The sequence below is a fragment of the Takifugu rubripes genome, chromosome 1 (assembly GCF_901000725.2).
Source record: "Takifugu rubripes chromosome 1, fTakRub1.2, whole genome shotgun sequence".
NCBI lineage: Eukaryota > Metazoa > Chordata > Actinopteri > Tetraodontiformes > Tetraodontidae > Takifugu > Takifugu rubripes.
In genome coordinates this window covers 2,749,559-2,763,039 of record NC_042285.1, presented here as the reverse complement: position 1 = coordinate 2,763,039, position 13,481 = coordinate 2,749,559, and the positions used below count along the sequence as shown (strand labels likewise).

The 13,481-nt window shown below is 50.4% G+C and overlaps 1 protein-coding gene across 1 annotated transcript; it reads right to left on the bottom strand.

The window, feature by feature from the left end:
* Positions 1-17: 17 nt before the first annotated feature.
* On the bottom strand, positions 18-3,122 carry LOC101069419 (elongation of very long chain fatty acids protein 6-like). The gene is made up of 4 exons (XM_003961115.3): positions 2,826-3,122; positions 2,215-2,346; positions 1,979-2,130; positions 18-1,453 (listed from the first exon to the last, which is right to left on the bottom strand). The coding sequence occupies exons 1-4, from the start codon at positions 2,924-2,926 to the stop codon at positions 1,023-1,025; spliced, it is 816 nt and encodes a 271-aa protein (XP_003961164.1). The 5' UTR covers positions 2,927-3,122; the 3' UTR covers positions 18-1,022.
* Positions 3,123-13,481: the final 10,359 nt, after the last annotated feature.

The following is a 13,481-nucleotide window of genomic DNA, read 5'->3' as shown; positions in this document are numbered from 1 at the left end:
ATGACTTTAAGCCGTTATTTTGTGCATTGCAGTTTATTGAGCAGCAGTCAGACTAAAGGCAATCAAATAAAACAGCAGCATTATCGTGCACAGTGGCTGGCTGAAAACTGTCAACGTTAAAATCAGGAAACACTGCTGACAAATTAGTATTTAATTAATTGGGAGGTTTACAAGTGGTTGTTAAAGTTAAAACTCACAGATTTCCTCTCCAGCATGAGTGTGTTTAAGTGTAAAAACTGAACTCACAGTGGTCTCAAAGTCCTCTGCAACAAAAGGATAGTTTCACAACTGGGAATGGTGTGTTTGTGAGCAGCAGATGTTCCTCTGTGTAAATAAAACAGGAAATAATCAGTGTGTCTTCAGTGAGAATGCTGTTTTGCTGTATTTCAACCTGAGCGTATCACTATTGTCCTTCCTTTTAGGCCACGACGGCCAGAAATGAGACTTGACTGCAGCTTTGTGGTGATATGCCAGATAACGTGGACGACCTTTGCCCTTTTTTTTCAACGGCAGATCAAATGTCCAATAAGACAAAGACAGAAAATGGGCGAGTCTTCGTCTACAGCCATTGGCTAAAGAGGCGACACCTTATTTTGACGGTTTTTTGACACTGACGACGTCCAGTTGAGGGAACTTGAACCACCTTTAGTACTAAAGAAGGAAGCTAGAAAAGGACTTAGCTTTAGCCCTGTGTGTTAGACAAACATCTGGGATGGCTGGTAGATAAACACCTGCACCAGGTGTTGTTGGCACCTTCTATCCGCACACAAAAGCCCCCAAATGGCTCCTAAGTAATGTAAGAACCACCTCCTCTGTTATATGTCACAGGTCAAAATAAAATGCCCCAAACGTGCACACGTGCTGGGATTTGAGCTACAGTAATTGAATCATCTGGCATCTCAGTCTGAAGCTACTTTATGGTAAAACTGTACGTTAATTGCTGTTACCCCTCAGAAGCTAGCGTGAGGAACGCGGGGGTTACTCGCAGCTTATCGGTTGTTCTTCAGGCACAAGAAGAGCTTCTACTCTGATTTGGATCCCTTTCCTTTGGGAGATCCTTTGAGGTAGGCGTCATAAAAGAACAAGGCAAAGAGGATCAGGTAGCTCAGGTACATCAGGGAGCCCCAGGTGATGTTTTCCATGGTCGTCTGACAGCGATCCTGGTCCATCCAGCGGTGCACCAGGCCCAGGACGGTCAGGCCCATGGCCATCTGCAGGATCTGGGCGGCTGTGATCACCATGGCGCAGGGACGGGGCACGCGCAGGCCGGCCGCCTTCGCCGCGTAGTACGAGTACATGAAGGCGTGGACCGTGTAGTTCATGGTCATGAACCAGCCTCCGCCTGCCACCTGGTCCCTGTAGGAGAACCAGGAATAGAGCAGAACGGTGATGTGGTGGTACCAGTGGAGGAAGATGAGGCGCTGCTTCCTGAGGACGATGAAGACCGTGTCCCCTGGGACAGACACACATGCTCGTGAGTATCGATGACAACAACCACAAATCCAACCAAAACAGCGAAATAACCGACTCTAAGACAACCCGACGTAACCGCTTCGTTCCGTTAAACGCTTCCTATTTGCGCCTGGGCGCTGCCGATCCAGTCACACCGCGATGGTGGCGCCATGGCAACCAGACGGACTGGGAGCCTCCCAGAAGCGAGGCGCCGGATCAACAGGTTTAATCCAGGCCAAAACGCTCTGTACGGATTAAACCGTGAGCTCGTTTGGCTTTCAAAATAAAGCGCCTCGTGCCTGCTACGGGCTTCCGCGACTTCCTGGAACGTTCCTTTGACGAGTCTTTGAGGGTGAAGGTCCAGCGGGCCGGAATATGAAAGCATTCCACCCTGACCTGGCGAGCAACATTGCACCCGCATCCCTGCCAACAAAATCCTGTTTGGCAGCATTTCAACCGCCGCCTTGAAGGCGACGCGAGGACTTTCGGGAGACTGCGAGGACGTTAAGGAGAGCCGGAGCCTCACCCAGCTCCGGAGCTTTGCTGAGCGTGAAGGCGTAGGCCCAGAGTTTGGTGATGGGGGCGCTGTAGAAGACGTTATCGCACACCGAGTCCCTGAAGCCGGCGGTTCTGATCATGTGCAGCATGTAAAATCCGGTGCGCAGGGCTCCGACGATGCTGCGGAGTAAAGACAGCTCAGTCCAACTTCCCAGTTTATCCGTGCATTGGTAAACGCGCCACGGCGAGGCCTTTCTGACTCACCTGAAGACGGCCAGAGAGAGCGACCACAGCACCAACGGCCTCCGCAGGTTCAGCTTCGGTCGCTCCCTCATGAGGTGCTGACCGGCGAAGACGAAGGCGGCGTACAGGCCGCAGAACACAAACGACTTGTAGCTGCGAAGGACAAAAAAAAACTGAATAATGCTGCACTGAAATGCACAGAAAGGTACATTTGGAGCTCCTAACACTCATTATAATCGCACCGTTACCCTATGGAATATTTAAGGTTCCCCAGCTGCTATTGGGCAATCAATTATCCGTCGTTTAAGATTAAACTTAGTGTTTTTAGAATTTAAAAAAAACAGCAACCCACAAATGTCAAAAGTCTGACTGAATCTGAGTGTCTTTATACTATTGATTACGTGGGGCGTCATTGGGTTGAATATAGAGTAACAGAGTCATTCAGGGCGTTAAAATAATGTTTAAAAGCGTTCCCACAGTTGTGACACAGTTATCAGTTTGCTGGACTTTCAACAGCAGTTACGTAATAAGCCGCATTAATGGTACCGACGGAGCCCAAACTCTCCCCCGGTTCGCAGGGAAAGTTCCGGGACTTGCGTCCTCTGCAGCACCTGCCTCCCTTCGGTACCCACCAGTTCTCCTGCATCCACTCCAGAGCCCATCTCTCGTCGAACCTGCCCTCGAAGTCGTACTGCGCTGACTTCAGCAGAGCATGCAGCTCATTCCCGTTCATTTTCGGCAACTTCCGCTGAGGTTTCGAACTAGGAACCGGCCAAATAAGCCTGGATCGCCCCGGAACGGTCTGGAAGAGTGTCCCTGGTTTATCCTGGATGGAATAACTGGGCCCACAGTGCGGGAGAATGGGAGGATGGAGCGCCACCAGATGTTCCCTCCGTCACTTTCTTCACAACTGCGAAGTTAGCTGTAACAAGCTGACAAAGCGCTTCCGCTCTTGAGTTTCAAAATAAAACTCCTCCCCGCTGTGACAGGAAATGGTCATTTTATGTCGGGCTATGCATTTTCGTGACACAAACTCGATGCAGTTGAGGCAAAAGAATAATCGATTCGTTCTAAAATTAAAATAGTGCAATTAAAACTGTATGATGAGCAAGGGTAAATAAAGGAAAGAAACCTCGTTACTACAAACTGAACATAAAGGGGTTTAAGCATTGCAATAACTGAATACCCGTCTCTCCCAAACGAGTGTTACTAGTCTGTCTGGACAAGTTTTTCAGTTTATTTCAGGCAGATTATTCCAAGACATGCTCCTCAATGACAAAAACAAATGTCAATGAAAGTGATTAGTGTTTCAACATCCTAAACTCTAATAATACTGATTCATTTTACACTGAAAGCAACCGATAAATTGCTCATTTTCAAAGCCTTTATTGTGAAGGCGAAGCTCTCCGGATCCCCTCCCGTTTACTGGAGCATGCTCCGTGCAGCTTAGAGGCTTTTCTTCCTGCACCTGCTCAAAGCAGCAGCGCCAGGTGAAGTGGGCGGGGCTGAACTCTGGCGTTTTCTCCCAACAGGAATCCAGCTCGCCCAGTCGGCTCTCCGGTGTCAATGTCCTGAGACTGTCACATGTCAGCTTCGTTCCAGATCCACCGTGAAATTACCCTTTTTTTTTTTTATCTCTGATTGCTGAGTAAAGGGATTCAGTCTGTGCTCTGCAGGCGGTGAGATGTTAGAAAGATGTGAAAACATCTCAGCAGTTACGTAAGAGTCACATCTGCTGGGACGACCCTCTGCAGCATGATCGCCCACTGTGCAGGTCAAAGGTCGGCCCACTTCCAAGTTTGCTGTGTTGCAACACGTTTTTAGGTCTAAAAAAAAAAAGGTTTAAAACCGAATCAAAGAACACAGATGATACAGCCAGTGTAGCTAAACGCTAGCAACCGTCTGCTGCTGGAAAAACTGAATAAAATGATGAGTCCCATGAATGTGGACCTGAATATTTGCTGTCCAGCTCTTCACGGGATTCCTGCTGCATGAAACAGAGGTTTTTGATGATGAGACGTTGATCTCAGCCCCACTCATGTCCGACAGCATCACCTCCGCCTCTTCGCTGAGCAACCCAATTGTATTCCTTTATTCCTCTTCAGGTAATCAGGTGTAATCCACCCCGACCTCTGCTGTGGAACATTATATTTGGCCGCCAATAATTCTCCCTCAGCCCTGGTTGAACATCGATCTCGCTGAATGATTGGTGTCACACTTGTGAACAATAATCTTTTTTATTCATTATGGTTGTAGATTGGAGGCTCTGCTGCCACCTGGTGGCCGATTCTATGTTTGCACGTTAACTCAGACATTAATGTTTGCGAATGATATTCGGAATAAAACGTCACACATGCTTTCTGTAACTGTTCCTCTATCCCAGAATTACCTTCGTGGCTCTTCAGGCAGTATCCATGACAACCTTCCTCGTTTCGTTCGATTTAACCAGACATGGTGCTTTTGTCCAAATTATTAATTAATATTCAATATCTGGATGTGTTCAGGGGACATTTTTACAATATTGACATTGTTTGTAGTACCAAAATATGACCATTATGCTCTTAGCTAATTAATTCACTAATGTTAAAACATATAACCTGTGATTAATTTAAAAAAAAGTTATACATTGTAAATAGCGTTACTGTTTTCCCTTTAAATGAATAGTAAATGGACCCAGCAGGTGGTCAGAACTTTGGTGGACATGGTGTTGGTGCTAAATTTGGTTATCTGTTGCCTTTTGAGAGAACAGGACACCAAACACCGTAATTATGATGCAAAATAAGCAGTTTAATCAGGGACCTTCTCAGCTCGCTGAAATAACAACCAGCAGATTTTAATTCGGGGCTGAAGACGTCATTGAACAAATTTGATCCCGTGGGTGAATTCACGATGAGTGCATCATCCTCATTACTGGCTGAACTGTTAATTAACTCAGAATAAACACTGGCTCCTGCGGATCAGCCTGAGGAGGAAGAGGAGGAAGAGGAGGAAGAGGAGGAGGCATAACCAGCACAGCGGGAGAGGAGCGATGCTGAAGGAAAAGCGAGGAAGAGTTGTCCATTTCACAGCATCACTCTTTCCACCTGACCACGCGCGCGCGCACACACGCACACAAGCGCACGCACGCACGGACCGCAGTGTTTCGTTCCTCGTCGGAGGAACCGTCGCTGCTGCTCCACAACAACGCAGCTTCCCCGGTGAGTAAACGTCTCATCGACGCCATCGCGTTCGTGGAAGAATGTGTGCGCGCGCGTGTGTGTGTGTGTGTGTGTGGGGAGGGGGGGGGGTGTCGAGGTGGCATTGCGATGTTTTGGCTGCTCCGGAGGGACGCAGTGTGCGCACGCGAGTATCCGAGACAGAAGTGTCCCGCGCCGCCTAAACGCGCTGCTGCCGGCGCGGGAGGATGCGGGGAGGCACCGCATTCAGTGTCGCCCCGAGGCTGGAAAAGTTGGGTTTTATTTTCTGCTGTAAGGGAAACGTGAACGTGAGGAGATTTCTGATCTGTTGCACCTGAAGAGAAAACACACCTGGTGCACGTCTGAGCTCTGCTTCAGTTCAGATTCCCAGGTTCGCAGTCAATCGCCTGGATTTGACCGAATCAAGCCCAGATTTTCCCACGATTAAACTGTGTTTGATTAATATCAGGATTTCATTCGAATTACCACGTGAGAATTTGCCTCCGTCGGTTGACCTTTCTTCAGAACGCTCATCTAAAACCACCTTTCGTTGGCCGGGTCTTCAACATACTTGAAGTTAACAGATTTATTTGGCGCAGGGGGAAATCAGGAGCAACATTATGGAGTTGTCAGCGTCAGGTTCAGGTTAGCCTGTAGGCTAACGTGATCTTGCTGATGACAAATGATACTGCAGGAAAACCGTCTGCAGCCCCCCCCCCCCAATATAAGTCACAGTCCCTGCAGCTGGAAACATTTTGCCTTTATTTGTTGCACTTTCATGAATTCCCCATCTGGGGCTGTCTAGACTGCAGCCAGGTTTGGGTGAATGGACAGGAGGAGGAGGAGGAGGAGGAGGGGGTGGGGGTGGGGGGGGCAAAAAAGCCTCCATTCTTCCCACCTTTCCTGCAGAGAAATAAAAACACAGGGGCGGAAACTCACGTTTACCCCACCGCATTTGTTGGGCTGCCTGCGCCCCGAGAGGTCGTCTGCTTCGGCAGAATAAAGGCTTCCTCTGTTTGTTGCGAACTTTGACCTCTCGCCTTTTCTGCAGCTGACTGGAACCTGTTAGTGAGTAAAGTGGATTAACGCCCAGAAACGTGCTCGTTCGGAAGCAAACGTCGCGTCGCTGCCGCCAGCAAACAGTGTTTTAAACATTGTTGAAACCGAAAAACCGTTTGATTCCAGAGTCACAGCGACCAGAGTCGCCCCCTAACGGTCTTCCGCGGTATTACACCTTTATGCATTGTGGTTTTTAAATGACACAAATGAATCAAATGATGGATTATGATTTCAAGTGGACAAAAAAAGAAGGTAACAAGAAGCTCGGCGGTATGAAGATGCTGGAAGATGAAGGATGCCTGTTTCATTCAGTTTGGGCCGGAGGTTCTTTCGGTTGTTCACGGCGCTGAGGAAGCAGCAGAAGAGACCAACGCGCTCATGAATTACTTTCTGTTCTTCCCGCAATCTTTTTTTACATCTTCCCACACTCTCCCACTCGCGGCAACTTTCGGCTCAGCGAGGGCCCTTTTCTGCTCACCGCCGTTCTGGACATATTTGCAAACCTTTAATTCCCAGTAATAAAGAGCGAAAGGGTCCGTTTTCTCACGACGACACGCACTGAAGGCCGAGAATGCATTCAGGAGGTGTGTTAGTGGGAGTGTTTAGGAGGTGCGAGAGCTGGCAGTGAAAAGGGCCTTTTAGCATTTGGATAGGAGCAAGCTTGTGATGGTGATGTGGAGCGTTTCCCTTTTACAACTGTGCTGTGTGTGTGTGTGTGTGTGTGTGCACGTGAGCAGCGATCATCTGCTGCTTCAGCAGCTCCACAGATACGGATCCGCGTGTTGCTTGCGGTGCAGATGGAGTGTTCTGTGGTGGCCTGGATCCTCAATGATTAGCAAAAAGACCAAATCTGTTGCAGAGGCGCGTTATTCTTATGAGGCCTCGCCGGTTGCTCGGTTACCGTCGGCGTCGCTCTTGGCTACTTGATCACGTTTCATTGCCAGTAATCGATTTCTCCCCCTAAGGCGCTTGACGGCCGATGATGAAGTAGAAGTAGAAAATCTCAGCTTCTGCTCCGATTGGAGGGGATTTTAATGGCGAAAGAGTCGGAAAATTTGCTTGACTTTGTTTCAATCGCATGGAAAATCTGCAGGGATGCAGGAACACTGGCGGCTAAATGCAGAATGACTGTTTCAGTCAAGCTAAAAATAAGTCGGCTCAGGAGCACAAGCCGAAAAACAAGACTCTTCTTGGTGGCTTGAGGCGTTTTTCCTTCTGTGTTCTCATGTGGTGCGACAAAAAAAACATCCTTTCGGCACTTTGAGCACCGCCAACTTCCTCCTCTTAATTCTCTACAAGCGAGCAGCTAATGCTCTTTAAGAATCACGATCAATTGAACAGGTGAACAGGAGCTCAGGCTCGGTCTTTTCTGACCCGTAGATGTGATTAGGACAGTCTGGGAAAGTGAGGAGTTCAGCCTCGTCCATCAATGGCCATCATTGTTGGGCCCTGGAGGGCCCCGCCCTCTCTGAGCGGGGGGACCAGCACACACCAGTGTTCCCTCTGATTGGCCTTAACGTTATTTTCCCCAAATAGATTTTGTTTTCACCTCGGCTGCTTAACGCCCCTCAAAGACTGGTGGGAGTGCTGATGCTGCTGCTGGAGGCTGCAGGAGCAGATGCGGCTTAAAGCGAGACGGCGGCGCCCTTTTATCCCGCCGGTTTAGACTAAAGAGGGACCGGCGATCCTCCTGTCAGCGGTACTTTCAAACCTCCCAATTCTGCGAGGTATTAATATAACTAAACATAAGCGGCTTTGGCGAGGCCGGTCTGATCCGGTTTTCTGTCTTCTTAGAGGAAGTGAAGGCTGATTTCGCGAGTCAGACATGATCCTTGGTACCGGGGGAGAGTTTATGTCAAGAGCCAGACTCCTTTGGCTTCCAGTAAATGAGCTGCTCAGACGGTCGTCAAAGTCGCAGGGTTAAAACGGCCCGAACAGGAAGTCGCACCGCTGCTCGCGGCGTTCGGATGACACTTGTGTGAAAGCCTCTCGCCGGTCGACCTGAAGCGAAACTGTGATGTGCTAATGTCAACGGGGCCGCCTGAAAGAAAGCAAACGAGACGGCGACAACGTCCAACGTGTTGAGCAAAGGAGACGGAAATGTTCTCCACTTTTCTACTTTAGCTATCGACTATAACAGGAACGAAGCCCACGGCGGCGTGCAGAGGCCACGCGTGCGACGGAGCCTCCGTTCGGAATGGAAACCCCTGTTAAACACGTGCACGTCTGCGTGCGTCAGCCGAGATGAAAGGATGGCGGCGACGAACTGACGGGCTGTTTGTGCTTATGCGTTTGGGAGGAGGAGGGGTTCATTTTCCCCACATTTCCATCCCGCCTGCAGGTTTCACGGTGAACAGACCTTGTCGAGTGTCGGGAGCCTTTAAAGTCTTCATATCTCGGTCCGTGCACCCCCCCCCCCCCCCCCCCCCCCCCCCCACATACACTGACTCAGCATGCGTGTGAAAGGCAGAGGGATGGGGAAGTGGGCGGGGCTTCCAGAGGGAGGCGGGAGGAGGGAGGAGGGGGCTGATCGGACAGGTCTGCAGTGCCCCGCTCTGCTGGGGAGAAGAGAGGAGGAAGGAGGGGAAGCGAGAGGGTCGGAGCAGAGAAACGGCAGACAGGATGCGACACGGGGAGGCACGTGGGAGGTGTGAAGCCCTGCACGGATGAGACGGCGAGGAGCCGAGAGGTGAGTGAGAGGAGGAGAGGAGAGATGTTCCGGACGCGTCGGTGCGTCTGTAGTACAAACGGAGGGTCGAGCCGACGGCTCAGGGTCGAGCCGGATAAACAAGGACCGCTCAGACGGTCCAGATGTCGCCAGGTTTGACTAACTGGTGACTAAAGGGCAGGCGGGGGGGGGGATAGTGGGTCTCGGGGAGGCATGAATGAGAGGACGTGAGGGCAGCAAAGTCCCCACGATAGACTGTTGCTCCTCGTTGACCACATGGGTTCCAACTTTGGTGCAACGAGGTCCAGAGGGAGGAGGGAGACACGGCCGAGGCTGCCGCTGGCTTCGTTCCAGGGGGGGAGAGCGGGAGGACTTTCTTGCTGCTGCGTGTGGATTCATATCAAGGCTGTCATAAACGTCTGCGTCGAGGAGTTTAGGAAGAGCAGAAATCTGTGTGCATCCTCGCACGGGCTAAAAATAGACCCCGAGTCCAGTGAGGGAGGCTCTTTGTTGTTTCAGCAGGTTCAATGTTTATTACGGATTTGTTCAAAAACGTTCATCTGTTTGCTCATTTTCAAGGCTCTCGCTCACTGCCCGGTAAAATCCATCCTTTGCTTTTAGTCCAATTTTAAAATCAAGTCAAGCAACATACAAAAGAAGCAAAAGTTGGTGCACATGGAGCCTGGGGAGGACTTAAAAACATCAGCTTTGTTCAGAGGCGGCCTCAGTTCCCCCCCTCAAAGATTTAAAATACCATTGGATACAAGGGATCGAATCAGATCTGGGTACCCAGACGCAACAACCATCTGTATGGTTGCCTTGGCGACAGCGTAGGCTTACCCACAAAGCTGTCAAAACAGGGCGCCTCATCTCGCTGTGCCATCAGTCTGTCGTACATCTCAGACGGCACCGAGTCGAGTCCGAAGGGCACAATAATGCTCTCGGTTCCACGCTCATTTCAGGAGGTTTGGGGAAGAAATGGACCTTTCAACCAGGTCGACGCTTGATGCTAATGAAGCGAACGGCTTCTGCCTGCAGGCTTAAAACGTTAAGCTGTTCGGCTCCTGGTTCCTTGTGTCACAAACCTTGTGAGAACATCAGAAACGCGGCGGTGGCGGCTGCGGTGCTGATTGTATCCTGTCACGCACTTTCTGTTCCCCCTGCATGAGTCAGATGACTCTCCTCTTTTGTCTGAGTGCACGTTTGAAGGTGAAAGCGAAGAAGAATTTGGCTGACAACACAACAGAGCGCTTCGCTCTATTGAGTTATATGTAGATTTAAAAAACAAACAAACAAACATTGGTTGACCTGAAAAGCTCCAGGTTTTAATTTGTAACCTGCCACGTTACTGGACTCACGCTGAAGCTGTTAGGGACAGTAAACTAATAGCGCTAATATTAGCATCAGCTGGGGGGAGCTAATGATAGTGCACTGGCTGGGGTTTAATTACCTGTGTGATTTGACTCATAAATGGCTGCCAAAACTGTTTATCCACGTGCGTGCGTTTGTGTGTGTGTGTGTCAGCAACGTGAGCCCGAAGGACGCTAACACAATGAGTCATCTCAGCCTCACACAGGCGGTAGTGAGCAGAAAAAGGGTTTCTTATCTGAGGTACAGAATGTTTGTAGTTCGCTCTTAAAAGACAGCACATGATTTATGGACGTTCAGAAGGAGGTGATGGACGTTCGGCTTAATTGGTATGAACGAACATCAGGCTGTCTCCAGACAGCCTGTCCGGCCTTGGATGCATGAGCTGTTAGTGCTCGATATCTCATTTGACTGACCGACTTTCATTTCTGTCTCGGTCATGTGACCGACCGCAGCAGCGTGCCGTTTACTGTAACAGCGACTGGAAGTGGTTTAAAGTAACTCACACGGCGCTGTGGCAGATGGCGAGCGTTGATGTTCTGTTTTTATTCCTCCCGCCTGCTGCCGCAGTGACGGCTCCATCAGAGCTGGTGCCAAGCTGGACCGGCGGTCCGGGAGCCTCGAGCTCGCACTGCAGCACAGCCGTGGTGGATCAGTGAGGGGGGCATCAAGGACAAGGCTCGGGTCTTGTGTCTCACACCTAAACATCTTCAGCTGTCAAACACCTGCAGACGATTGTTGCGCTACGTTAGCGCCGCATGCTTCCGTCATCGCTGTTTTCGTCCTGCACGTGTAGCATTTTCAAGGACGCTTTTGGACCTTCGGCCCGCCTGTTCTCAGCGACCTTCCACAGTAGAGGCGAAAGATCGACGACTGCGGCGCGACGACGCGCATCGCCACGACTTCACAACACAATAATCTGACAGGAAGCTGGGATTAAGTCCAGGATGCGCTTAGCTTGTGCGTGCTGGTGAAGAGGAGGGGACTGCTGAGGTTCGAGTCATGATAAATTCCTGACGGCAACGTGCTGATCAATCATTTTTCCTACTTAAGTGAGGGTTCGAGTGTTTCAGATGGAGACGGTGTTCCTTCCCGTAACTTTACACCAACATCACTCAAGCCCCCCCCCCCCTTCCTTTACATTAACGACTCGCAGCTTTTACCCTCCTCCCCTCGTCTCTCCATTTCCTTCACCTCGCCTGTCATTTTAATGTTCACATTCCAGCCGTCTCCGAGGGTCAATCGATGGATCCAAGAGGGTACAAATGAAGTTCAGGCTAATCGGCTCCTTCCGCAATCGATGCTGAGAATCGCATCTGACGACGGTCCCGTTGGGTCCATCGCTCCGTCAGCGCCGCCACTTTTAAGATGAGAGCTGGGGAATTGCTTCACGCCAACAACCATTTCTTTATTGATCCCGAGCCTTCCTAAAAGATTAAAGCGTGGAGTTTCTTTTTATTTCTATCTAAATCTCAGCTGCTGTTACATGTTAGCACTCATCAGGCCGGTATTTTAATCTTAAATCCTTTATCCTTATAATCTGTAAATCTTGAATCAAGCGTTGCAAACAAGGAGCCGCCTGGTCCTCCACACACCCCTGTAACATCCGGGACCCCCGTGGAGTCTCCGGCAGCTGGACAAAGGCCTTTGTTGTGGATGGCGTGACTGGGGGAACATTAGCTCCGAGGTGTGACAGTGGCAGAAAGATGCAGAACAAGTAGCTTCCAAATTAGTGGCAGCATTTGAGAAACACTCAGCGGCGCTGCAACGTCAATTTGATGTGTTTCAGTAGGAGTTCAAGGAAGAGAAAACATGGCGTCCTGGGTCCGTTGGACAGACAGAGCCAGGAAACAGAAACCTTCAGGATATTTTTAGCCCACAGGAAGCCCTCGGTATCGGCCCGGCCGTCGCTGCAATCAAATTTACTCCCGTTCATGTGGTTTTCAATGATCCATTAAAGGCTGAGCTCATTGTGACTGAAAGCTTGAGTGCTGAAATGTTTCATTAAGAATTTAGATGAACCACAGGCTCACGCCATTTTTACATTAACACCCTCCTTTCTTCCTGCAGCTATGAAGATCGGGGAGCTGAGGGAAGCGTCTCTCGGGCATAGTTGTCCTCTGGTCATTCAACATGTGTGTCTTGACTCAGCACACAGATGCTCTGGCAGGAAGAAGAAAGAGGCTTAAAATTAACTGATAGCACCAGCAAGACAACAGCCAACCTAGCAAATCTGTCGCAGAGGTCATGTCCCAGTCTGGAAAAGTCCTTCATTTGTATGTGGAAGTGAGGTCTGCTCCAGGCCAGAATGGAGGGAAAGAAGAAGGGGTCTCTCAGGGGCAGTGCCAGACCGCCTCCCAGGCTGCTGCCAAGACCTCTGCAGTTCACCATCTGCCGTCTCCAAAAGCCCCCCTCAACTTCCAGCAGCCTGGCAGCTCCATCTCCCCGTCACTTACCCAGCGCTGGAGTGCGCCCTGCGATCAAGGATGCTCCCTTTCCTCCGGGAAGGTTCCCTTCCTTCAGACGCCAGCCAAACGCCCGGAGTTCGGCAAGGAGGAGGTCAGCGAGCGCATGCGGTCGGTGGTGACTTTCGGTTACATCGAGAAGCCAAACGTGAAAACGGTGAAGAGTCCACTCAACTCTTCCTGCAAAAGAGGGACCAGAGAGGAAAGACCCACCTCTTGTCAGTTCCGTACAAGGCCGAACGACCCGGTTTGGCGCGCTAGTCCCGATTCTTCGTGCAGCTCAAGTCCCAAACTGACTTTTTCGTCTCCAGGGACTCACCAGCAGCCATTTTCTCCAGGCCTTCGTCAACCACCCTTAGATCCCATCGGGAGAGCAGCTACGCAGAGGGCTGTTGAGGAGTTCGGCTCCCCTTTACTGAGGATTAAGCTAGCCCACGCCATGGAGCACAACTCGCACTACCACCTCCAGCCACGCTGTCAGTCCTGGGCCGGGTCGCCTGTTCAGCGTCAGAACAACACAGGCTGCCAAAACATAGCAGAGAGGATCCAGGC